This window comes from Triturus cristatus, chromosome 6, assembly GCF_964204655.1.
Source record: "Triturus cristatus chromosome 6, aTriCri1.1, whole genome shotgun sequence".
Lineage (NCBI taxonomy): Eukaryota > Metazoa > Chordata > Amphibia > Caudata > Salamandridae > Triturus > Triturus cristatus.
Window position 1 is genome coordinate 918021638 of NC_140589.1, and position 25718 is coordinate 918047355.

Genomic DNA, 25718 nt, shown 5'->3' on the forward strand with positions numbered 1-25718 from the left:
TTCAACCGACTTCTCGGGGACAGGTGGAAAAGGGAAGGCCTAACTACTAACGGCGGAGCTGCAATAAGGGACGTCTACTCAGATACTCCGTTTGTGCCGTCAGCCACGTGCGCTGACGTCACCCTTTATTATCTACTCCCTGGTCCACGCCCGGCCCAGGGAGTTGACTGCGCTACAAAATATTACAGTGGCCGGGTGGCTCACTACACAGGACATATTGTTTTGACAAATAATTTATCTACTGTTCTCCCAGCATCACTTCAGCCTCAAAGAGTAAATATTGACTGTAAATACGAGGTACTTGGTATTTCAGTGAGTTCGCAGTAGTATTTAGTGACTATGCTTCTTGGTACAGCAGCAATACTTGTTACAAGAAGTATCTATCAAAATCCAAGTAATGTTTTGGCACTTCCCCGACCTCTCGTCATTTTGGAGTGGGGTGCTGAACACCTTGGAGGACATATTGGGCTGGAGAATACCCAAATGTTATCTTCTTGCACATCACAGATGACACAGAGGGAAACAGATACCAAGAGGGTGCTGCTTTTGCTGGGCCTACTGGTTGCTAAACAAGACATAGCGCAAGCGTGGAAAGATAGTGAGGCCCCATCTGTTGACATGTGGGCTATAGGAATGGATCAGTGCATGGGCTTGGATCGCCTAGTCTACCTTGCGAGAGGGTGTCTCCAGAAACATCACAAGATATGGAAGGACTGGGCTGGCCATAGGGGAATACCATGCCCAGCCAAGCCTTGGTCCATGTGTGGAGACGCGCGCTTTCACAGTGTAGATCCGGATCGCAATTAAGTGTTTTGAAAACCTAGAACTTGACCTGCTGAGTTACCTTATTGTCTTGATCATATATCAAATTTTCTGGGAGATTAATTGTCTCTCTAATGTGTACAGTTATGCTTTTACTGCTTCCTGCTACATGTCTTATACCAAACGTGGTAATTTTGTGGTTAAAATTAATAATATATGTTTATAAATAAATCTGAGTGATGCAGGCCTCAGTGCTGCGGTTAATTGGTAGCATAAACTTAATTATTTTACGCTGCCATGTGCCACAGAGTGCATCCAGTGCAGGTCAAGCAATGCAGATGCAGTCTCACAGTGGTATAATGGAGGGTCAGGGGGTGCAGCCTCACGCCAGGGTACCTGATAGCAGGACAGGCTACAGTCAGTTATATGAGCTGTCATTGAGGCCCCTGTGCACTGGTAGGTGCCTCCTTGTGTCCTGTTCCAGTGTCGGCTGTGGCGTGTGAGGCTCCAACGGGCCTTTCGTTTCCTGGTCCAGTATGTGGCTTGCATCTCCAGTGTCCAAAGAATTTCTGAAGAAGTGACTACTTCACAAACCTAGACACACAGCAGAGCAGTGAGGCTGACAGCAGCATGCCCTTTATCCATTACAGCTATCACTCCTCAACTCCTGGCAACCCATGCTGAATGCAGCAGCTAAATCAAGAATTGCAACGTAGTCCTCTGCTTAGTGTTCACTGTCAAATACATTTTATCTCCATCTTCATGGAATTCTGATGTATGCTTACCTGGACGACTGGTAACTTCATGCTCCTCCCAAGCAAGACACTCTTGTGAGTCTGGACTAGACAAATAAGGTTATCAGCAATTCAGGCCCCTTTTTCAACACCTCTAAGTGTCAACTTCTTACCTCGAGCGCTTTCATGATTGGGGCAAGGTTTCGGACCACCATGGGGGAAGTCTTTTTCCCAGCCGACAGAATCATTCATCTTCAGGATGAATGATTCGGTCCGAACCGCTCAGCGGCTTCTCCTACCGACACAGAAGTTCCAGTCAGATTTTGTATGGAGAACCAGGGGCACATGGCACCTTGTGTGTTCACCATCCAATGGGCACAACTTCATCTTTGTCATTTTTGTGTCACTTGTAGCGGCTTGTTCTCTAAGAGTACTCACTCATTGGAATTCCCAATTCCCCTATCAGCAGAAATCAAAAGAGAGTTGGTGTGGTAGTTGAACAACCCATGCAAGGGAGTGCAAATGCATCCTCAACAGCTCTTAATATTGACAAAGATGCCAGCAAGGTAAGTTAGGGATCCACTATCGATCATTCATGCCAATTCAAATGGTCATTGATGGAGATGAGGAATTCCTCGAATCGGAGAGAATTGACTGCAATTTACAGGGCTCTCAAGAAATTCGTACTCTTGAATCACCAGGAAAATGTCTTGATGAGAACAGTCAATAAAGACTCTGTAGCCAACATTAATCAGCAGGGAAGTGCCATATCCAAATCTCTCATTCAGGCAGCAACCTCTATAGGAGTATGGGCAAAGAACAATCGTTTGAGTCTCTCTGTAACTCACATCAGGGGCAAAGACAAAAAAACACGCAGACCTCTTGAACAGAACCTTCCTTTCATCTATGAATCTTTCGTTATCAATTTTCGAGAGGATCTGCAGGGGATTTGGAAATTGATACTTTGAGCTCTTTGCCGGAAGGAACAATGCCCAGGTACACAGCTTTTGTTCAACATTCCAGGAGAAGGGATCAGATGCAATTCTGATAAAGTGCCCATAGGGTTACCTTGTGCCTTCTTTCCTTTACCCTAATACCAAAGATCATGTCCAGGATTTAGCATGAGATGGTGGGAGTAATTTTAGTGACCCCCTTTTGGCCACGTCGGTCATGGCTTTTGATTTTGAAGACACTGGCAAAGTACACTCCTGGGGTTCTTCTTCTGTTCTCCCATCAAAACATCTTCTCTTCCTCTAAATCTACATCTCTGAGTGTGGATGTTGAGAGGTTGAATTTATTGAGTAAAAGGTTTCGACCTAATTTGGTGGATACTTATCAGAATTGTAGAAGACCTTCCACCTAGAACACTTATACTAAATACTAGACACTGTTTGATAAGTGGTGCCCTTTGCGTGATTTGTTAGCACCATCCTGCCCTTTCTCTTCATTTTTCAAATTTTTGTGGGATTAGGTTTCACTTAAATCTCTCTCTTACCTCTTTAAAATCACAATGATTTGATATTATGGCATTTAGGGAAATTATGGAACCTCTGAATGAAATTGATTCTTTAGTAACTCGAATTTGTAAGGCCTTGTCTATCACAAAAAATTAACTTGACGTTTCTTTCCTATAAAGTCTCTTTTTGGTAGTCATTGTGTCTGCACATTGGATTGGGGGGCTTTCTTTCAGTCTTATTATGTTGCACCTCTCTTTTCTTTTGATGATGGGATGATCTTGAGACCATACTCTTCCTTCACACCAAAAGTACATTTCTCTTTTCACAAGAGCCAATTCTTCCTTCCTTATTTCCTCACTTTCAGGAGAAAGAGTGTGTCTTGCACACAATGGATGTTAAAAGATCTCTCTCTATTTATATTAACAGGTAACACAGTTTCAGGACATTCGATCATCTGTTTGTGACTTTTGGTCTTTCAGGAAGAAAAAACGAAAGTGGCTAAACTGACTCCAAGCAGTTGGGTAAAATCCACAATCATTGAAGCTAATCAGACTGTGTCTGATGAGGATTGGCTACACAGTAGATCCACAAGAGGTATGGCTACATATTGGTCTGAGTTGCAGGGTGTCTCCATGAACGAAATCTGTAGGTAGGCAACTTGGTCTTTGGACAATACTTTGTGAAATACTGTAGATTAATAATAATGTATTTAATAACCAGACAAATTTTGGTCTTGGCGTTTCTAAAAATAAGTAATCTATTAGAAAACAGATAATTATTCTACTATTCTATGATTATTGGGTATCACAGTTGAGTATGCATTAAATTTCAAGGGTATGCATACTCGAAGGCTTCTTCTTTGGTATACCTCAAAAATTATCACTGGGACGAGGACGATGGACAATGGACATAGAGGTAAAGACCTAATTCCTTACCTGTAATCTTCCCCACTCTTAGTTCTACTTGTCCTCATCACAGTAATTATAATTCTTCTCATCTGCCCTACTTGGCCTTTACTAAAGCTTGGATATTATAAGGGTATTTGGGGACTTCTAATCCTCTTATAGCACCCAGGAGAGTGGGTGGGGCTTTCATTTTCAGAATTCTCCTTAGTTTTTACTGTTCGGGAGGCAGAAGCACCTCAAAAAGTAATGATTGTGATGAGGACAAATAGGACTAAGAGTGGTGAAGATTACCTATACGTAATTGGGCTATTTTCAAGCAGCATGGAACTACCAATCTTGTCAGACTGCCACTTGAGGGGCAGAGGAGAGCTGCCAGGCATGGAATGCATAACAATGAGCCTCATGTGTACCTCACAAAGATAAAGAAAAAAGAAGGAGGGTATGTTCAAACTAGAGCACGGGCAATCCTACACACAAGAGTAAAGAGGACTTACAGATGCACTACACTGAAGCCAAGAAGTTTGGGCCCAGAGTGTGGATAATCCCACACAAGCCAGGTACATGGAAATAAGCCAGAGGTAACCTAAGGGTACAAGGAGCATCTACCTTTACAAACAGGAACTATGGCTAACCTGACCTAAAGGAGAGGAGCAGGAATTACGGCAAATGGAGTGAATGGCTCATGCCCTTACTACTATTCAGGAGGTAAGAACATGCACCGGACCATGAAAAATACATTTAAAGTGTCATATTTAATGAGTTCAAAACGCGATAATAAAATGATATGTCGCTGCACAGACTTGCAGTTCCAAGTATAATATTAATTAGCTAGAAGGTGAGATCAACTGGGCACCACTTGATGTGTGAGCACTACATAAAAAGTACTATCACTCCTAAGCTAAATGTATCCTCTTCTTCTTTGTCAGAAACAATAAATTCTCATAGAAAAATGTATGCTACTTTCAAATATTATTGGAAATAGCTAAATACTGTTGATATTTAAAGAAAATAATCTGTTAACCCAGTTACATGTTATGGGCAGCACCATAAGTCCTGTTAGTCCTGCAGAAATCTGCAGGGACATTGGCACACACTAGGGTCAAAATGAGTGAAAAAAGATATGAGGAGCACAGATTTAAAATATACCCATTTTTGTCTTAGGAGATAACCGTTGCCGGAAGACTAGGGGCTAACTAGTGGATCTCAGCTCTCATACGGACAACATTAATTGAACGGTTTGGACTTAATCACAGTGATGAGAAAGATTACAAGCTAGATAGATGATTCATGCTACAAATATATCGGGAGCCCAAAGGTGTATAGTTTATTGATATATGTGTTTTTAAGTCAAAGCATTAATATCATGATTTTCAGGTGTCACTTGGTTGTGACAAAAAGAGAAGCTGAATTGAGTAAGAACCATAAGGGTGTGGTGGATTAAAGTAAAATATCTATTCATTATAAATTAACAATAACCAGCATAAGAATTGAGTTAGTGTGCTTGGCATTTAGTTAATTTGCAATCAATAGCTGACTGGGGGCCTATTTTTTTTAATAACATTTGAGTTTAGACCCCACCTTCAGTGGGATTCAAAAGGTCCTTCCCAAAACATAAGACACTTGTTTTGTTTTCTTTTCAACACTTAGTAGTCTACAGTCTGGTGGTGTCCTGGGTGCAGGTGTGCCGAGAGCCACCAGCGATAATAAACTTGTCTGCATGATAAGCTGAGGGACTGGTGGAGCTGACATTGTAAATGATGCAGCTGGGTTTGAAGATGGTGTGGGCCAGAAAGAGGAGCCTACAGAGTTCCTTCAAGATGGGGGTGATGTGATCATGTTTTTATCAGGTCCTGGAGGTGGCATACCGCGGTGTGTAGGATGGACTTAAGGGGGCTAATTTGGACTCTAGGAGGCTATGGAGCGGGTGTTACCATGAAATAAGAACTTGAGTAGCTGGTCTGAAGGTGCTTCCTGGATTAAGCAATTTAACTTTCTTTAAGAGAAAGTGCTGGTCATAGACTGGCTTTGTTTTTTGGGCAGTGTTTTCTTAGAGGGTGAGGTTGGTGTACAGGATGAATCCAAATGACTTGCCATTCACTGTAGGTTAGGGTTCAAAGTGTTCAAGATTCATGCCATTGAGCCAGGTTTTATTATTTCTTGCTTGTTGTTCTCGGCAAATAACATACATTCTGTCTTAGTGGAGTTGAGATTCATGTTGGCTGGTGGCATCCAGGTCTGAAAGGTGCTGTTTGAGGCATTGACTTTAAAGTAGATTTGTGTATCGTCAGCATGTTGGTGATATTTGGGAGTAGAGCCCAAAGGGGTATCAGGTAGAGGCTGAAGATGACGGAACAGTATGGCACCATGGGTGGACTCCACCGGTGATGGGGATTTTTATAAATCTAGTGAAAGAACTGGTGATGGTTTTAAAAGGAGGTGGAGAACCAGTGAAGGGCATTGCCAGTGAATTCCATTCAAGACTCCAGGATCTTGGTAATGGTGGGATGGTTGCCTGTGTAAAGGGCAGCTGAAGTTCCAGCAATATTAGGAGACTGGAGTCATCTATGTCTGTGGTCAAGAGGGCATAACTTACAAACTGTAAGGTAGCAGTCTCCATGCTTGACTGGTTGTCGTGCAGTTGATTGTTAGTGCTGATGTGATCTTGGAGTTGAGTTTTGACTGTTTTTTCAATTATTTTTTTTATGAAGGATAGGTGAGTGATGAGTCAGTAGTTGGCAAGGTCGTCATGGACAAATGTTAGTTTCTTTAAGTGTTGAAAGCTCTGGCCTGTTTTGAGAGCCCTTTGAAGATGTCTTGAGTGAGGGAGAATGACAATCATGAGTAAGGGTGAGAGGGCTTCCTTGAGCGAGCTTTGATGAAGGACCAGGGTGAGCCATCATCTTGATAGGAAGAGGCTTAAAGAGAGTACAGAATGTCATTGAGATCTGTGAGAGATAGGGTTTTAAAGGATGATCAATGTGTGTTATAATGAGAAGAGTGTGTATAAAAGGAGAAGTAGGCTTGGTTTTGAGGATGTGCTTTCGGTTGTGTAGTCTTTCCCTAAGAAGAACTTGATGGCATTGCACTTGTATACGGAGTGTTGGATAGAAAGGTCAGTCAGGGGGTTGATGCAGTGCTTGACTCTCTTAAAAATCATTCTAATTCTGTTGATGGCTTCATTGATGGTGTTGGTATAGTACTTTGCTGTGGTTGATGTGATGAGCTGTTGTTTACTGTCCGTGGGCACTTCAGTATCATGAGAGTTTTGAGAGGTCTGCTTTTCTTAAAGTTTCTTTTCGGTCTGTGGATGAAGCTGATATTGCCAGCAAGGTCTTTATAGTATGAGGGTGGTGAAGGTTTTGATTTGCACTTGTGTGTTTTGGTTGGATCCTGGATGTTCACTTACTTTTCCCAAAAAAGTTCAAGATGTTTTGAAGGGTGTTGACGTCTGACGTGGATCTTGTAGGGCAGTAGAAGAGTTCAAGTATTTGGTTGTTGATGGAGAAGTGTTTGAAGGATCTGAAGTTCTGGTCTTCATTTTTGTATTGTTCTCAGTTTTTTGGTAGGGCACTGATAAGGAAGATAGGGATGGCAATGTGATCAGTCTGGGCAAGGGTATGGAGGGTTTACACTGATTGTTGGTGATGTTCAGAAGGCTAGATCAAGGATGTGGCCTTTAGAGTGTGTTGGTTGTGTGATGTGATATACCACATTGAGTATGTCAATAAGGTTGAGGATTACATGTATGCATTTGTTAGCTTTTTTTTAAAAAACATGTGCTGTTTGAGAGGTTGAAGTCACCCAAGAGGGGGATGTGGGTGTGTAGTATGCATGAAGTGGTGAGGAGACCTGAAAATCAAAAAAGCCTGTGCTAGGCCTAGTGGGATCCTGTCCATTATATGAGATGGAAGGTATGGTCTGAGTTGCAGACAGTGGGAAGTGGCATGCCAGATGGTACTTTAAGTTAAGTGTCACTTGCTTACCAAGGGTGCTAAACTAGGTTGACTGCAAGGCTTCCTCCATTCTTATGTGTACAGTCTACATGATGGATGAAGCCTGTGGGAAGAAAGATGATCAGGATGTGGATAATGTGGGGGAGAACCCTGTTTCTGTGATGAAGGGGGTATCAAGCTTGTGTTAGGTGATGAGGGTATCAAGCTTGTGATAGGTGATGAGGGGCTGCAATGTCTAGTGCATGGAGGGAAACATCCTTTACACCGCAGTCAATTACACAATGTGCCTTTACGCCACAGTCACTACCCCACCTCCAAAGTTACCACACATTCCTCTACTAAGCAGGTTGTAACAATGACTTGCTTTAGGGGATGCGCCTTTGGACTGGTGTTGGATTTTAAGTCCAACACCTTCCCTACTAATACACTGACTAGAGTTGAAATAGTAATGTATACAATTCTAAAGTCCAGAACCCCACTAAGGCAAGTCGTTGTAATGACTTGTGTGGTAAAGGAACGCTCAGTAACGTCGCAGTCGAGGTACTGACTGCGGTGTAAAGGCATGCTTGGAAAATGCATGTGGGGTACTGTCATTCAATTGTGTGTGGAGTATTGCAGGTCCAGTTTAATGAGCATAAATTGGAAATTATGTTCTGCAGTTTGAGTGTGCCTGGTAGTTAGTGGGATGTGTGTGAGGTTGCATATTTGTGTTGTGAGGATTCTATCTGAGTGTTTGTGTAATCCAGGTCTCAGTCTAATTGTGGGTATTTGCAGTATTTGGTGCTGAATGAGGCACATGATTCAAGATTATCATGTAGATCTCAATGGAGCAGGGGTTCTGGCCCAAGTAGCTTCCTGACCTTAACAGAACCAAACAGGCAGTGCCATTGTCTGTCTATGCCTGGGTGGTAGGATGTCCTCAGGAGTTGATAGAAGTAGCAAGATAGCAGGGAGGAATGCCACTTCCTCTACAGATGGATGCTGGGAAATGAAGTGGTGTCACTTCCTGTAAAGATAGATGATGGTGAATCATTATGGTTTATAAAGGTCACAAAAATATTTGTAGTCTCAGTTCTTTAAAAACTCCCAGCACTGATGGTTGGTGGCAGGTCATTGTAGTCTTAAGGCTCTGGCTTTTCTACCTGTACCCCAGTGTGGAGACTGCTTACAGTCCCTGCCTGGTAGATGAGTGTAGAATGTCATAGCCATGCCCCCTCATTTGCCTGAATGCATGTGTAGTGTGCATGATAGAACTGGGGTACATGTGAGGCGGGGTAGCCATGTTAGGGCCACCTCTGTCTGCAGGAATCCCCTAGGATGTAAAAAAGACATCCCACAGGGTTAGTGGTTGTCAGTGTCTGCTGCCTCCCTTCTCCCTGCATGCCCCATCCCAGCTAATACTCTCATTCCATCCTTCCTCAAGAGTGTTATGTAAAGCCTAGCGCAACCAAGTGGCTTAACTACTCATCTTGAAGAAAGGAGAAATCATCTGTTGCTCACCGGACCTGGTTGAACCAGATCTAGCAGGTCAGCTTGTGAAATAGCATGCACGAAGGAAAGGCCAAAATGGCTGCCTGCCCCACCCTGGCTTCCTGTGCTTTTTGCTTCTGAAGTAAAGTTGTCTGAATGGAACTGCACAAACACAGGTGGGCCGTTTTCATGAAACCTTTTGCGAACGAGATTTGGCATTTTGAAAACTGAATTTGGGACAGCTTCCCTGGGCTGGAGGAAAGCTGACCTCAGCAGAATGTGTAGTATTCACCTTATTCATGCAGCTCTAAAAACCTGCATACATAAGAAGGTGAGCACCGGAGGCATACATCTTGGCTACCTTCCTTTTGGAGTAAGACATCATCACCAGGAGTGAGAAAGGAACTCTGCTGCTAAATGATCTTGGAACTGAACTGCCCTTCATGTAGAAGAGCTGCCTTATTGTGCCAGAGCCCATGTTTACAGTTCAGCAACCTTCCCTAAGTAGGTCAGAAGAGCCTGCCAAACCAGGACCAAGGAATTGCTGCCCAGCCCAACTTGTGTTCTCTGTTAGCGATCTTAAATCCTGCACCCTTCAGTATGACATATAAGAATTTGTAATCATCCAATGGTCATTTGAGGCCAGCAGGACTGCACTCTTTATCTGCCACTGTATTCCCATTGCAACTGATGACCATTGAGGCAAGCATCCCTGCACCTAGTTCCTGCTATTGCATTTTCTTCCATGCTTGCATCTATTAACTTGTTCGATAATGGATGATCGTGTCAGGCTGGCATGCTTGTGCGCTGTGTTTAACACACTTCTATAGTTTCTGATGATCATGTGAGGCTCGTTTTTGTGCAGTTGATGCTGTTATCAAGATAATGGGCCTGATTGACAAAGGTGAACTTAGACTTTGGGTGTAAACTTAGACCCAACGTCTAAGTTAACGACTTTGGGAATTCACAAAGTGTATTTACACGACCTATCTTTATGTCTGCACTCAGGTCGGATCTTCCCTGAGTACGGACATGACGGTAGGTTGTGTAAATACCCTTTGTGAATTCCCAAAGTCGTAAACGTATACATTTGGTATAAGTTTAGAGCAAACGTCTAAGTTTACCTTTGTGAATCAGGCCCAGTGTGCCTCCACACTACATTTGACACACTTCTGTGACTGGTGAGTGTGTAACACCAGTTTGACAGCACCCTGCATTTGACACACTTTGATAACTTTGCCCGGTGACTGTGTCAACTCATGTACTGCACCCTGCATTGCTGCACTTCTTCTACATCTGAGACCTATGTGAGTTAGTGAAGTACACCCATCACCTGCCGTTGGAGATTTCTCCTCTCGTTCTCCCATGCAACTTGTTCTGATCAATAAGCTTATGTTCCCATACCCTCCTCTGCATGTTCCTTTCACCATACCAAGGCTGTGCCTAACATCTTGCCTGGGACTGGTAGCTCGAGAGCTAGATGTTCCCCATGGAAGTGAAGCTGTCTTAACAGCATTAGAGGCACTGGGCCCTGCCTACACAACCACTCACAGGAATAAAAATGTTTAACAGAAAATTTGTGTTAAATTCTGGTCTGCATGGGGCCCATATGCTTGTGGGGCCCCCGGGGAATTGCTGAGCGTGCCCACGCATTAAGATGTCACTGTGTGGAAGACTCCTGTGAAAGCATATGACATGACTTTGCAAGAACTGAATCATCCCCAAAGTATCCTTACAAGCAGATTCTGTGCTTATCTACTTGTAGGGAGTAGCCCCTTGATTTCATCCCTTGACCAGCAAGCATAACATTGAGCCACAAGCCAGATCCAGAGTACTATAGATACACATTTATAAGAGAAATGTTGATGCCTTAAAAACCCAATTAACTTACTAGGGATATTACTCTAAGAATAATAAAAGTCACATCTTTTCACAAAGGATTAACAGTGCTTGGACATTACCTTTACTGTAGGCGATCCATGTGGTGCTTGAGCTAGATGTTTTTCTTCATACCACCCCCCAAGAGTGAGCCTCGACTGTCTCTTCTGTCTACCCTCTGAAAATCGAAGTCTAAAACCAAGGTGCTTAGAATTTCAACGAGCTTACAATAGTACCTGGCTCCTGTGTTTCCAAGGACAGCATTAGCATATGATAGAGGGATTTTTTAACTACTCCCGAGTCACTCAAACCGCTGAAATATGACCCAGCATACACACATATAGAAATAAAAATATATCATTTTTATTGACTGAGTATTTTGTTCCTACAGGGGAGATTGAACATGTGCCAGTGATCAACCTGCACTCACAGATTTATCAGGTAAAGATTCCTCAATGAATTAAATATGTTTTTTTTAGGAATTATAATATCCAAATCACCATTTCTGTAAATAATATATTGGGTTTGTGAGGAAAGTGCAACAGGGCTTTGGGATACATATACCTTGCCTAGGGATTCTATTTGAGATCCACACAGCCTCTTGGTTGGATCCAAACTCACTACTGATGAATCAAATTGTGGTACATGGGTTTTCCACTAATAGGTCCTGATAACACTCTTTCATAGCAATATGGCTTGCATTGCTCGTCTTGTGTGTTCCAAGCCAACACTGACACTACCCATTGTCTAGGTTTTCAAGATTTATTCTAGTTTCATTGCTTTTTTGACTCTCTTGTGTCTGGCCGACAGTTACTGCCACACACATAATAATTGTGAAATAATTTGTGACTTGAACGTTTATACCACTATGTTCTGTATTGTTATCAGAGAAGTTAGCATGGCACCAAAACCCTTTCACATTCAATACACATATCTAAATCTGCACATCACAACCTAGGGTTAACTAGTAAGTACCGTTTAGTGGTATCACGCTTGTGATTTATAGTGTTGAATTGGCTCAATGTCTTAAATAACAAGGCTCCAAAAGCCATTAGAACAATAAACATGGGATGGAACAGAAGAAGAAATGCCCTTGCAGATAAAAAACGATTTACAATGTATTATGAAAACAAACAGACAAGCATTTCTTACACAATAGACCAGAGGAGGAAGGTTATTGTTATTGTTATTGGTGATTTATAACGCGCACAGCTACTCAGAGGAGTGTCCCGGCGCAAGCCCAAAAGGAAACGAGAACAGTTGAAAGCAGAGGTAGAGGCAGAAAGGGGAAAAGCTTAGTTGAATAAGAAGGTTTTAAGTTTTTTCCTCAACTGAATAGGGTTTTGAAGGCAGCGGAGCTCCAGGGGGAGGGAGTTCCAAGACTTAGCTGCAAGATAGGACAAGGAGCTGCCCCCCTTTCGTTTCAAACGGATTCTGGGTATGGATGCCAGACATGTGTTTGAAGAGCGTAAGGTTCTGCCCGTGACATAAAACAAGAAACGTTTCCTCAGATACGCCGGGCTATACTTGTAGAGAGCTGCATGGGCCATGACTAAGGCTTTGAACATGATCCCAGCTTTTATCGGCAGCCAATGCAAGTCGCGTATCTGTTGTCTCACGCTAATGTGTTTGGGTAAGTCGAGGCGGGAGGAACCGAGGCCAACCGCAGAGATGCGTTAATCAGCTGGTTCACCAGAGGATTGATGACTACAGCGGCACCGGCCATGAGTTTAGCGGGGCACGGATCGAGAGGGGAGCCAGATTTTAAAGAGGCCAAGGCAGCAAGATACTCGGCCAGGGGTATGACAGAGAAAGAGGAAAAGCCAAACTCGGTGTCGTATGCGGAAATAAAGTCCGCGGGCACCTACGTGGTCTGGACTACTGGCGTTTAAAGAGCAATTGAAGTGATCTAACTTTGTTCATAAAAAAGTCAGAAAGCTCCTTGCACCAGACAAGGGAGGGAGTGTGGACATTGTTCATGGCTTTAGGAGACACATAGCTTTTAACAATATTAAACAGTTCCTTGGCATTATTGCCAGACATGGCGATACGATTGGAGTAGAAACAGCGTTTGGCTGCAATTATCGCCGCGTAATAAAGTTTGTGAGCGTTTTTCAATTCAATATTGTCAGTTAAGCTATAATTCTGTCTCCATTTTCTTTCCAACCTTTTGCACTGTTGCTTCTGGGATTTAAGCAGGGGCGTAAACCAGGGTTTGGACAGCGGTGTAGTAAGGCGTCGGGGTGAGACTTTTGGTGAAAGATCACAGACCACCTTCTCGATCCAATTGTTAAACTGTCCCAGAGCCAAGTCCAGATCTTCAGGGAGCTGTGGCAGACAGTCTGACAGCGCAATGCACAGAGCCTCAGGATCGATTTTGTGAGGAGCCCTACGTGTAGTAGCGCAGAGCGGCCTAGACGAGGAGGGACCCTTGGCAATATTCCAAGAAAAGGGGATTAAACAGTGATCTGACCAGGTGACTGGCTACGGAGAGTTCACCAGCAATGGCAAACTGGAGCAGACTATGTCAAGCTTATGGCCACCGCTATGCGTTGGGGAGGAGACATATTGTATAAGTTCGGTCGAACGTAGCAAGGCTAGGAAATCATGAGTGTCACTTCCATCCTTATTATCCATGTGAATATTAGAGTCCCTGAGGAGCAGGAAGTGAGAGTAGCGCACAGCTCTGGGTAGGATCCAAGTATCCAGCAATTTTGGGAAGGAGCCGATCGGGCCTGGAGGACATTACAGCATGATCCCACCCAAACAGTAGTGGGGGTAATTCTAATGCAAAAGTCCAGAGCTTCCACATCAGAAGAATCTGTAAGTTCAGTAAAAAAGCACTCCAATTCCTCTTTAACCACCACTGCCACACCCCCCCTGCCCGGTTTTCCGATCTGCACAGGCGATTTTAAAACCGGAGGGGATGGACATTTCAATAACTGGTAGATGGAAGGTGGTAAGATAGAGTTGTGGAAAAGGCACTATAACCAGAGAAAAATATAAAAACAGCTTTCACATTATTTGATTTGGGATAGTAAGATATACTCTAGGTACCAACCCTGTATGAAACATAGGGGGATATTTACAATAAAATGTCGGAGTGCGGTATTACACCAAAAATGGGACACCTTCTTGCACAGAAACAATCTTGAAAGGAGGTGTGCTGTTTCCATGGAAAGAGCAAAAAATGAGGAGAAATTAATAATTTCTCCTCAGATCGACAGTCTAAAACCAGGTATTCCCTGGTCTTAGTTTTTGACGCTGCCCCAGCCTTGTATTAAATATGGGGCAACGTAAAAAAGCAATGGGTGTACAGAATCGGATTTGGACACGAGGGTGGGCAGATAGGTATTTAAGTGTAATCTCACCAAAATTAAGTTTTGAAATATGTCCATAGATAACAGAGTGTGCTTGATCAAGGATGGAACCTTACACTTTTGAAAGTAAAATATAAATTTGCTGTATGTTGTTTTCACTGTTTGTCAAGTATCACAAAGATTGCAGTAAACCACCATGCCCTTGAATTCTGCTTTTGTAGGCTGGTATCTGGCTTTGCCCGTATGAGAGGGTTTGTCCACATCATTATTTAAGGTAGTGCCCCATTCCTCAGGAACTATATAAACAATTCTATGTCAACTAATGTTCTGTTTTGGCTGTGGTAGAAAGTCTAAGTAACGGGCAGTCACATGCACACCTTAATTGTTGCTAGGAAGGACTTAAAGCATTCTTGCAAGTAACAATTGTATAATTTGTTAATATCCTGTAAAAAGAGGGGGGCGTGGCTTGCGCGCCGCGACGATATGGCGGCTTGCGCTTGAGCTCCGTGCTGAGCTGGAGCCGACGGAGGAATAGCGGTTGTTTTTCGGCTGCCCCGGTCATCGCGGATAGGAACATGTCACGGATGTTTGGGAGAGGGTTTCCTGCTTACTGAGGCTGCCGGCACTCGCACTTTGGTTCCTGTTTGACGGCGCTCGGTGGTTTCGCGAGCGGCCGCCATTTTGTCTCCTCAGGAGCGGTGAGAGCTTTCTCCTCAGCGCGATGTCGACAATGCCACAGAAGGGCCAGGAATGAAGTTAAACAAATACTGGTGACGTTTCTTTTATTTCCTCAACTCATATTGCTTTTTCTTCTCTGCCTGCTGCCTTACTGCCTATTTTTGTATCATCTTTTTTTTTTGTTTTTTTTGCTGAAATATCGCTCGTCAGGAACTCCGTCAAGGACATTTAGTGGGGCTTCTTTGATTAATGCTTACCTGCCTTTGGGTCATTTCTGACTGTTAGGACCCCTTTTGATACCTGCAAGGTGGGATATTTTTGTGAGGTGGTTCCCTTCCCTGTCCCTGGAATCTGCCTTTATTATTTTTCTGTTCTCTTGCTAAGAGTGCGCTATCCATTTTTGCTCGTTCCCTTTTGATATATTGAGGTTTCCTTCCTCACTTGGCATTCCCTTCTCGTAATTTGTCTGGAGTGGTGTTCTGTTCTCGTGCTGAGGTGGTGTGCTCTATGGCCGCGAATATGGGCCCGTCTTCAAATGCTAAAGACGCAAAGGAATCTAAAGCGTCTCTTAAAAGGGCCAAACAGTTATCTCCTACACCTGAATCTCCGCAAAAGGACCCTAGTCCCACTCTTGAGACTATCCTGACGCGCCTTAATGAGGTCTATGAAATTGCGCAGTCTACCAAGAACAACACAGATTTATTGCAAGTGGAAGTGTTAGCTATCAGGAATGATTTCAAGGCCCTGTCTCTTCGTGTTTCGGACACGGAAGCACGTATTAGTGGCGCAGAGGATTCCATGCAAAAGCAGTCCAGATTTCTTTCACAACTTGAGCGATCAATGGTTGCTTTGCGGAAGGACCTCACTGAGCAAGAAGATCGTAACCGCAGATCTAACCTGCGCATTTTTGGGCTTCCTGAGGATGTTGAGAAGGATGCGTCTTCTATGATTGATTTCCTCTATCAATGGATTCCTTCTACATTGCAAATTTCCTTCCAAAGAGATTTTGAGCTGGAACGTGCACATCGTGTTCCCACTTTTCGTTCTAAGTCTGCTACGCAACCTAGGGCGATAATTTTTAAGCCACTGCGTCATCAGCATACAGAACAAATTCTAGCTCATATGCGGAAGGTTAGAGTTGTTTCGTGGAATGGTCATCGCATCTCAATCTCTCAAGACTTTGCCAGAGACACGGTCATAAGAAGGAAGGGTTTTCTTAATTTGCGGAAGCGTCTAACTGAGATGAATATCCCCTTTTCTTTTGCTGGCCCCTCAAAATTCCGCATTACTTTCAAAGGTCGCTCTAGAATCTTCGATGAACCTGCTGACTTGGTCTCGTTTTTGGATAATCAGATGGAGCTACAGATGGAACTTCAAATGGAGGCCTCGCTTGATCCTGGTTCTGCTGGCACCTGATGCGGTTATTCATACTGCTATGTGTTTTTTTTGCCAGAATTATTGAGCTTAGTCTCTCTTAGTCCTGCACGGTGGTCTTAGTGTCCATTGTTTTTGTTGTGCTTTTGTCGGCTGTTGGTGTTCCCTCCTTATTGGTATGGTGTAACGGTCTTTTTTTTGTTGTTAGTTCTATTGTATGAACCTTTCAAGATTTTGTGGTAATGTTTCGTGTTGGTTTAACGTCACTTTTGCGCGATTGCCATCCTTTTTATTCTTTTCCTTCCCAAATTGTCTTTCCGCATATTAGGTCCCGGTCCGTTTCTTATCCTATTGTATGATTTCTTATTTTCTATTGTTTTGGTTATGTGTATGATTTTCATCGTCTTTGGCTGTCTCATATTTGTGGAGTACGTTAGTGTTTATTAATGTATTGATTACATATTTGATTCATTGATGAGTATTTGTTGCTTATTAATTGATATAGTTAGAGTTTGTGTTTAGCTCTATGTCACTGTTATAGCATTGATTGGTTTGTATTGTTATTATTATTAAGTGTCTTTTTCGAATAGGTCGGAATTTTTTAGCTGTCTTGTAATTGATAGGCTTATGTTTCTTCTCTTCCATGTTCATATATTTAAGATATTCTCACCTCTCTCAGTTATATGGAGTGCAACGAGAAATATGTTTTTGTGGACAGTTATCTATTAGCTTATCTATAGATTTTGCATTTTTATGTATAATCTCATTTATATTATGTATCTATCATAAGACTTTATTGTTTGATACATTAGTCTGTTACTATATGCCGCTCTCCCCTTTATTTCATTTACTTTCTTCTGACTGTATTATATAGTACTCTTTGGAAGTTTTTTTTTTCTCTTCTTCTTTATTATTGCTCTTTCTTTTTTTGCATCAGCTATTACTGTTTACATCTGTTTTTTCTCTCTTTTTGCTTTTTACACTTTTTATGATCCTCTTTAGGTGTTTCCTTTTTCTCAAATTTGATTAACATGTCGCCTGTATAGATTTATATGGTGTACTGTTTCCAGAACGATAATTGATTTTTGTTTATATCCTTTAGACAGTTCTTCTTTTTATAATAACGCATAATCTGTTATGTTCTGTTTTGGGGCTATTTATGCTGATGGTTTCTATTCCTCATGTTGGGCTCTTTGCTCATTCCCATGTCCCCCCTTGTATGAATTCGGTCTTTTTCAGACCTTCCTTGTTGGCCCTTCTCTCCCTTTTTCTGTCTGTCCTCTTCCTTTCTTCTTTCTCTCTTTTTTCCTTTTCTCTTTGGATTTCCTCCTGGCATTCTCCCGGTTTTGTGTTGATGTCTAGTGTCTGGAGGCGAGGTCTCTTGGAGGCTGTAGTTCATATATCATTTGTGCAATATCTTTTTCTCCTGCTAATAGATCTATGTCTGGATTGAATGTACTCTCCCTTAATGTCAAAGGGCTAAATCACCCAGTTAAAAGGTCGAAGATTCTAGATTATTGCAAATCTCTTTCTTCGGATCTCGTCCTTTTTCAGGAGACAAAGGTCTCTGTTAGGGAGGCGTTATTTCTGAAGAAAGAGTGGGTTTCTGATGTTGCTTGTTCAGATGCTAGTGGTAAAAGGAATGGGGTAATCACTTTAGTCTCTAAACATTCTGGTCTGTCTATCGTTTCCTCTGAACAGGATACAGAGGGACGCTGGTTACTATCTAAGTTGTCCGATGGTAATGCTGTTCTCTTTGTCATGAATATCTATGCCCCTAACAAGGATGATCCGGCTTTTTGGAAAACGATCACCAAAAAGCTAAATGACACACCTCATTCTGGCAATCTTATTGTTGGTGGTGACTTTAATTTACCAATGGATCCTATTTTAGATAGGAATTCTGCCTTTAACTTTCGTCCCCCTCAAGCACATAAACAAATGATTAATATGTGTTCGCTGACCCATCTTCAGGATGTTTGGCGTCTTCACAATGCCACTGGCAGTGACTTCTCCTTTTTTTCTTCCCCTCATTCGTCCTTCTCACGTATTGACTACCTTCTGGTTCACTCTTCTCTTGTTCAAGCTTCCTCATCTCCGCTTATTCACCCCATTTTATTTTCAGATCATGCCGCGGTAACTTTCACACTTATGTCTTTTGCCCCTCGGGTAAGGTCTCGATCTTGGAGACTAAACACGGAAATTTTACATGATGTTTCCCAAGTTCGAGAGTTTTCTAATGATATTGAGACGTTTTTCCGTGAGAATGTTGGTTCAGTAAGCTCCCCTGTTGTTCTCTGGGACTCTTTTAAATGCACTTTTCGTGGTCAGGTCATTAAGTGTATGTCCAGGAGAAACGCTGCCATTAAAAAAGAGCTCACGGATTTAGCGGATGAGATTAAACGTCAGGAAGCTCTTTTTCGACAGTCTAAGGATAAGTCATGCTTACAATCTATTAAGAATTTAAAATATGCGTATAATACTATTGTCACTAAGAGAGCGCATATTGGTTTTCAGGCTCAGAAATCTAAGAGGCTGCTGTTAAAAAATCGTGCGGGCAAGACTCTTGCAGCTACATTAAAGTTCCAGGAATCTTCTAATAAATCTTCCCAAATCTCTTCTATTACTGACCATCTTGGTAAGAGAAAATTTCAGACTGAAGAAATTCTTGAGGTCTTTCGCGATTTCTATAATAATTTATATACCCCCTCTACGCAGGCGTCTTTTGAACAGTGCCAGGAGTTTTTGAAGACAGTGCCATTGAAAGCTATACCGGAGGATGATAATAATTCATTAAATGCCCCGATTACCTCTGATGAAATTACTTCCGCGATTAAAGCCACTCGTTCCGGTAAGGCTCCGGGCCCTGATGGGTACCCTATTTTGTTTTATAAGACCTTCTTATCTGTGATTGTTCCGAAACTTCAATCGGTCTTTGATGCTTTTGTCAAAGATGGTTCTGTGTCTGGCTCTGCTGCTGATGCTACTATTGTAGTAATCCCCAAAGAAGGAAAGGATCATTCAGACCCCAAGAATTTTCGTCCCATTTCCCTGCTTAACATGGAGGCTAAGATTTTTGCTAAAATCTTAGCTAAACGATTAGAATCCTTTATCCCTCAATTGGTTCATCCTTCCCAAACAGGTTTTGTAAAGGGTCGTCTTGCGCGTGATAATATCCGTACTTTTTGTCATATTCTAGGTGCCGCTAAGCGATCCAATCTTCCGGCGGCGGCCTTGGCCCTTGATGCTGAAAAGGCCTTTGATAAGGTTTCCTGGCCTTTTTTACGAGCTGTTTTATGTGCACATAACCTTGGTGATTCCTTTATCCGTATGGTTATGTCTCTTTACTCCCGACCTAGGGCTAATATAGGAGTGAATGGGGCTACCTCGTCCTTTTTTAACCTTTGCCAGGGTACTAGACAAGGGTGTCCTTTGTCTCCTCTTTTATTTTTGTTGTCCATTGATCCTCTTCTCAGACTGATTGACGTACATCCAGACATTATGGGCTTTTCTTTTGGTTCCCATCAGTTAAAAGTAGCTGCCTATGCCGATGACGTTCTCATTTTTTCAGATGATGTTGCACGTGCCATCCCGGCTATTTCTGAGATCATTTCCACCTTCTCAAAGGTTTCAGGATATACACTGAACAGAGATAAGACAGAAATGTTCCCCTTTATATGCTTACTGCTTCTCCTCTCATATGGGCTCGGCAGGCTTTAAGTGGCAATCTAAGCAACTAAAGTATCTGGGTATTTATTTTTGTTCCACCCTTTATGCTACGGTTACTTATAATGAGTCTCAAACTATTCTTAAAGTGCGGCATCTTTTAGAAAATTGGTCTCCGAAGCATATCTCCTGGTGGGGTCGGCTCCAAACTCTTAAAATGATGATAACACCTATTATTAATTTTGTCTCTTCTATGCTTCCAGTAAAGCTCTCTGATGCCTTCTTTCATGATCTTGATTTAATTACTTCCAAATTCTTATGGAATAATAAAAGGGCTAGAATTGCCTATACATTTTTGAGGAAACCCTATGAGTTGGGGGGATGTAATCTTCCTGATTGGGGGAAGTATCAATCTGCTTTTCTAGCCTCTCAAGGTGCGCTCTGGTTTTCCCCTCCCCTTATGCATGTTCCAGCTTGGTTGCTAATAGAACAGGAATTGGCCTCTCCTCTTCCAACTGCCTCTTTCTTAACCACAAATACTCTTTTCATTCCATTTTCTAGATCTATTATTTTGGATACTGTTGCTGCGATTCGTAAAATTGATATGAGAGTGGCGATTCCGTTGCATAAAACTAGATGGTCATCCATTTGGCGCAATTCCAAAATTAAGATTAATATTGATCCGGACTTGATGTCTTATTGGTCGGGGAAAGGTATCTCGCTTGTTAAACATTTGTATGATTCCAAAAATGACCCTCTTCCTTTCTCTACCCTGGCCCAGCAATTTTCTTTATCTAATATAGATTTTTATACTTTTCTTAAGATAAAGGTAGCACTTGCTAGATTACAGCTTCAGCCTTCTTCCCCTATGATTATGCTTTTTCACTTATGGATTAAGTCTGGTCATGTTGCATCTAGGATTTATAAATTTTTGTCGTCCTCGACACTTCCTACCCAAACTGTTGCACAGCAAAAATGGCTACGTCATTTCGAGCATGAGATCACCGATCATATTTCTTCAGACACTTGGCAAGATATTGGTAGGCTTTCTCTTCGTAATAAAATCGCCCCCTCACTAATGCAATCTAAGTTTTTCTCTATTAATCTTCTTCACTGGACTCCCATTCGTTTACACGCGCTAAATCTCAAGGACGATGATCGATGTTGGAGTTGTGGGCTAGCACCTGGTGATTTCCAACATATGTTCTTTGACTGCTCTCTTCTCCAACCCTTTTGGGGTCTAGTTCACAAACACCTCATGCTTATCTTTGATATTCAGTTTCAACTCTCTTTTCCACTAATTCTTCTAGGTCCGCTGGCTGCCTCGGTCCCGTTGCCCTTAGATGCCATGGAATTACAAGTATTGGATCTTTTACTATCTATTGCAGTCAAGGTAATTCTCATGGAGTGGAAATCTTTTTCTTCAGTCTCTTATCATACTTGGTGGGCATGGGTTTCTTTTCTGCGTAGTGCTCATACGTCAGTTGATCATGCTCACCTTTCTCCGTCTATGTCTAATGATGTGTGGCTGACTCTTGATACGTACATGCAAAGAGCCTCAGAGGGTTTGGTGGCTCAATACCCTTTTGATGTGCCTGGTTAATGATGGTGTTGTTGTTGGGTGAATCCTTTGGAAATCCTCTTTTCTTTTCTCATCTTGTCTTGTCTTTTTTCTTCTTTTCTTCTTTCTTTTTCTGTCTTTGCTTTCTTTCCTTTCTTTCCCTTCATCCCTAAGTTAATATATGATGATGATACTTTTGATAAACACGACTCCTGATTATCCATTGATTCTTCCTTATTCAATGCATTCCTCTGATACTTCCAGATTAATGAACTTTGTAAGGTGTTTTTTAGTGTTAACTCTCATTTTACCAGGTTGAATGTCTTTTAGCTGATATCATTTGTATCATTCTTGATTGTATTCTATGCTTGTTTTTACTCCCTTAAAATAATAAATTCTTTTGAAATCAAAAAAACATCCTGTAAAAAGAGAACTAACAGTAATACATTTGAGGTTCAGGTATGAAAGCTCAAAGCTGAACAGCTGTTGCTTAGGATGCTGATGTGACACAAATATAAGACCTACGAAGCTACTGCAACAGATGTGAAGGGAAGACCTACGAAGCTACTGCAACAGAATTAAAGGGATTGCCAAAGTTTTGATGCAGTATCAGGTAACACAAAGCCAGCCTATGGCAGAGCTCCAATTTGAGTAAATAGAAGATATTGGCTATCTACTGGCCCTGAAAATCAACGAAATGATGGAGCCCAATACTATTACCAAAATACTTTATTCTGCAGGCATTCTAAGATTGCTATAACCATGGCCCGGGCAATTAACAACTTCCCACCTCTTTGATTTTTTACTTTTTATTTCAATCCACAACATAAATAAATAGATACATACATCACAAATTCACTACAGCTATCACAGCACATAAAAACAGGGCTAATAAATTGAGGAGTTCATAATTGAGATAAAAGCAGATTAAATACTTATGAAATGCATGCCTGGACATTATAAACGCTATACATAGCGACAAAACTTCAATCTTTCATGTAATCTAACATTGGTCCCCAAATCTGTATACCAAACTTTCGACTTCGTGGCCCTTTAACAGAGTAGATTACATATACTGTAAAATCTGTCCCTCCACATCTCAAAAGTAGGGGCTTCCTGCTGTAACCACATGGACGAGATACAAAGCCGACCCACTGCTGTGGCTACAAAGATCAAATAACGTAATTTATGGTCCGGTTGCCCCTGTATCAGGTCTTCCCCATTTCCTAACAGCATTATAGATGTTATGATCTTTATCCCGGGCCCTGTTAAATCCGAGAGGAATCTCTCAATATGTCCGGCAAATTGAGTCAACTTCCCACATGTATAAAAAACATGTACTATGTCTGCCAGATCTGTTCCACAGCAGAAACATTTCCCATCACTTACTCCGCCCCATTAGAACATCTTTGCAGGGGTATGATACAGATTGAATGATGTCTTAAAGTGCTGTGCTTCTAATTTAGCTGAGATCAAGATCTTCCCAGCTATCTCAATCGATTGTTCCACGGAGAGACCTTTCCCCCCCACCAAACGATTATCCCATTTGAGGTTTTGCGTGTTAAGTTCGTCCCTCCTTGTATCCAATAAACAATTATATAATACCCCAGTCTTAGCCCTGTGTCTCATAGCCTCTACAAGTGGATTTGGTTTTATCACTCTCTGCCTTTTACATACACAGGAAATCACGGATTTGTAAACATTTTAAAAAATGTTTTTTAGGTAGATGGTATTTATCGGCCAATATTGCAAAAGAAGAACAAAGATCCCCTTCATTATAAAAATCGCTCTTTCATCTACAACTGTCAAGCGTCCGATCCCAAAAAACGGCAGGCAATAAAGTTGTAGCGGATATGGGTGTGTAATCCGAAACCTCTTCGCTCTGAAAGCTTTTTTGCACCGCCTTCCATACCTTGAAAGCCGTTACTATAACCTTAAAATGAGTTTTTTTATATTAACTAAATCCCAACATTTTAAATAAACAATTCTTGGCTTCTGCACCCAGTAACATCTAATATATGGATGGGGCCTCAGCGATGTTACCAACCTCCTCTCCTGTGAACAATATTCGCATATTTTGCAGTATACAGGCATAATACTATAATGTGAAGTCGGGAACTCACCACTCAACTTTCTCCCGTGGAAGAGTTATAAAATGCATTGCTCCGTGTGATTTCCCCGGGGCCAATAAAAACCGAGCACACATTGATTGCAGCTGTTGCAACTGGCCACGGAAAAGTTCTAGTGGAACTGATCTAAAGAAATATAGAACTTTAGGCAAGATGTTCATTTTTAGAACGCTACACCTTCCCACCAGCGAGAGATGTAAACATTCCCATCTCTCAAAGAGTTGTTTGACACTGGCAAGAATGATACCCCAGTTAACCATGACTAATTCTCTTAAACACGTCCTGATCCTAATTCCCAAATATGTCGCCTCCTTGATTACTCTAGGATCGTTGTTACCAGTTTGGTTCAAACAAATGATCTGCATTTTAGACGTGTTACATTTTTAACCTGATACGGAACCAAACCTATGTGCAGGTTGCTCAATCTCTGGCATGGCTACCGCAGGGTCAGATGTTACCAACCCTATGTCGTCAGCATAAGTCAAGACTTGAAACTGCTCCTGTCTAGAAATAATAGGTTTGATCCTGGGGCTCCGTTCCAACATATTTAAAAAAGGATTAATATGTAGTGCAAACAACAGTGGGGAACAGGGACAGCCCTGTCTCGTACCTCTAGTGATAAGTACTGGTTCAGACTGTAGGCCCATTATACAGATTCTAGCAATGGGAGACTGGTACTGAACCTGAATAGTTTTGATAAAGCTGGGGCCAAACCCCAGCTGTTTCAAAACCATCCACAAAAAGTTCCAGGCAACCCGGTCGAATGCCTTTTTGGAGTCTAATAAAACCAGATCCAAACGTATTGCGTTGAACATTTGTAATATCAAGCAGGGTCACAACCCTATTAATGTGGTTAACTGTATCCCTAGTGGGTATAAACCCATGTTGTCATTTTGAAACTAATGGGGAGATGACTGTGGCCAACTGGGACTCCAGGATTTTTGCGTAAATTTTCCCATCACAATTCACAAGGGATATAGGTCAATAGGATCCCGAGAGGTCTGCTGGTTTATCCTTTTTTTAAAGACGATAATATTTGCCACATCCCAGGATGCCGGTGCCTCACCGAGTTTGCCGCTTGACAGACCACCAACATATCTTCCTTTAATTCCTGAAAAAAGGTCTTGTACATCTCCAATGGTATCTTATCAGGCCCGGCTGCCTTACCGGCTGCCTTACCACTAGCTAACATATGTATGCCGTCTTCAAGTTCCTCTATAGTGATGGGCATGTCTAGGTTAGCTACCTGCTACAGACCCAGCAGCTCATTTACTACATTCTGCACCACTATCTCACTTGCCTTGGTGTCTTCTTCTGTATATAATTCCTCAAAAAAGTATGGATCACTTTTAAAATCTCCCGATGCATATCCAACGAGTTACCCTGTGTATCTTTCATGCCCTTAATTCTCTGTGCTGCTTCTTTGGAGCAAAGTCTTTGTGCAAGACACCACCCCGTGGCCTCACCATACTCATAACAGTTCTCCTTATTGAGCTTCTATTTAAGGTCAATGTCCCTTTTTCACTGTAAATTAACATTAGCCTTGCATCGGCCAAAGTCGGTCTGTAGTGCTATGATGTCGATACCTGCAAGTATTCCCTGCACAAGATTTTCTTCAGCTATTTTGAGTTTTTTTATATAGCTCTTGAACCACTAACTTTAATTGCCTCTGTTTATGTAATCCAAAACTCAAAACCTCCCCCCTAAACCTGGCATTTAAGGCATCCCACACATACCCACATAAGGTAGAGTTACGATAAATGTCCAAAAAATGCTTAATCCAGTTATTCATATGATCAATAAATCCAACATCCAACAATAACTTCCTATC

General features: G+C 42.0%; 1 protein-coding gene across 1 annotated transcript in view; it reads left to right on the forward strand.

Annotated features, from left to right (window-relative positions):
* The first annotated feature begins 2002 nt into the window (after nucleotides 1-2002).
* ARHGEF33 (Rho guanine nucleotide exchange factor 33) overlaps nucleotides 2003-25718 on the forward strand; it is a 705710-nt gene continuing 681994 nt past the window's right edge. The window contains exons 1-3 of the mRNA XM_085609742.1: nucleotides 2003-2062; nucleotides 3433-3547; nucleotides 21508-21590. Coding sequence (XP_085465868.1) covers nucleotides 2003-2062; nucleotides 3433-3547; nucleotides 21508-21590 — 258 coding nt within the window. The remainder of the gene's footprint in view (nucleotides 2063-3432; nucleotides 3548-21507; nucleotides 21591-25718) is intronic.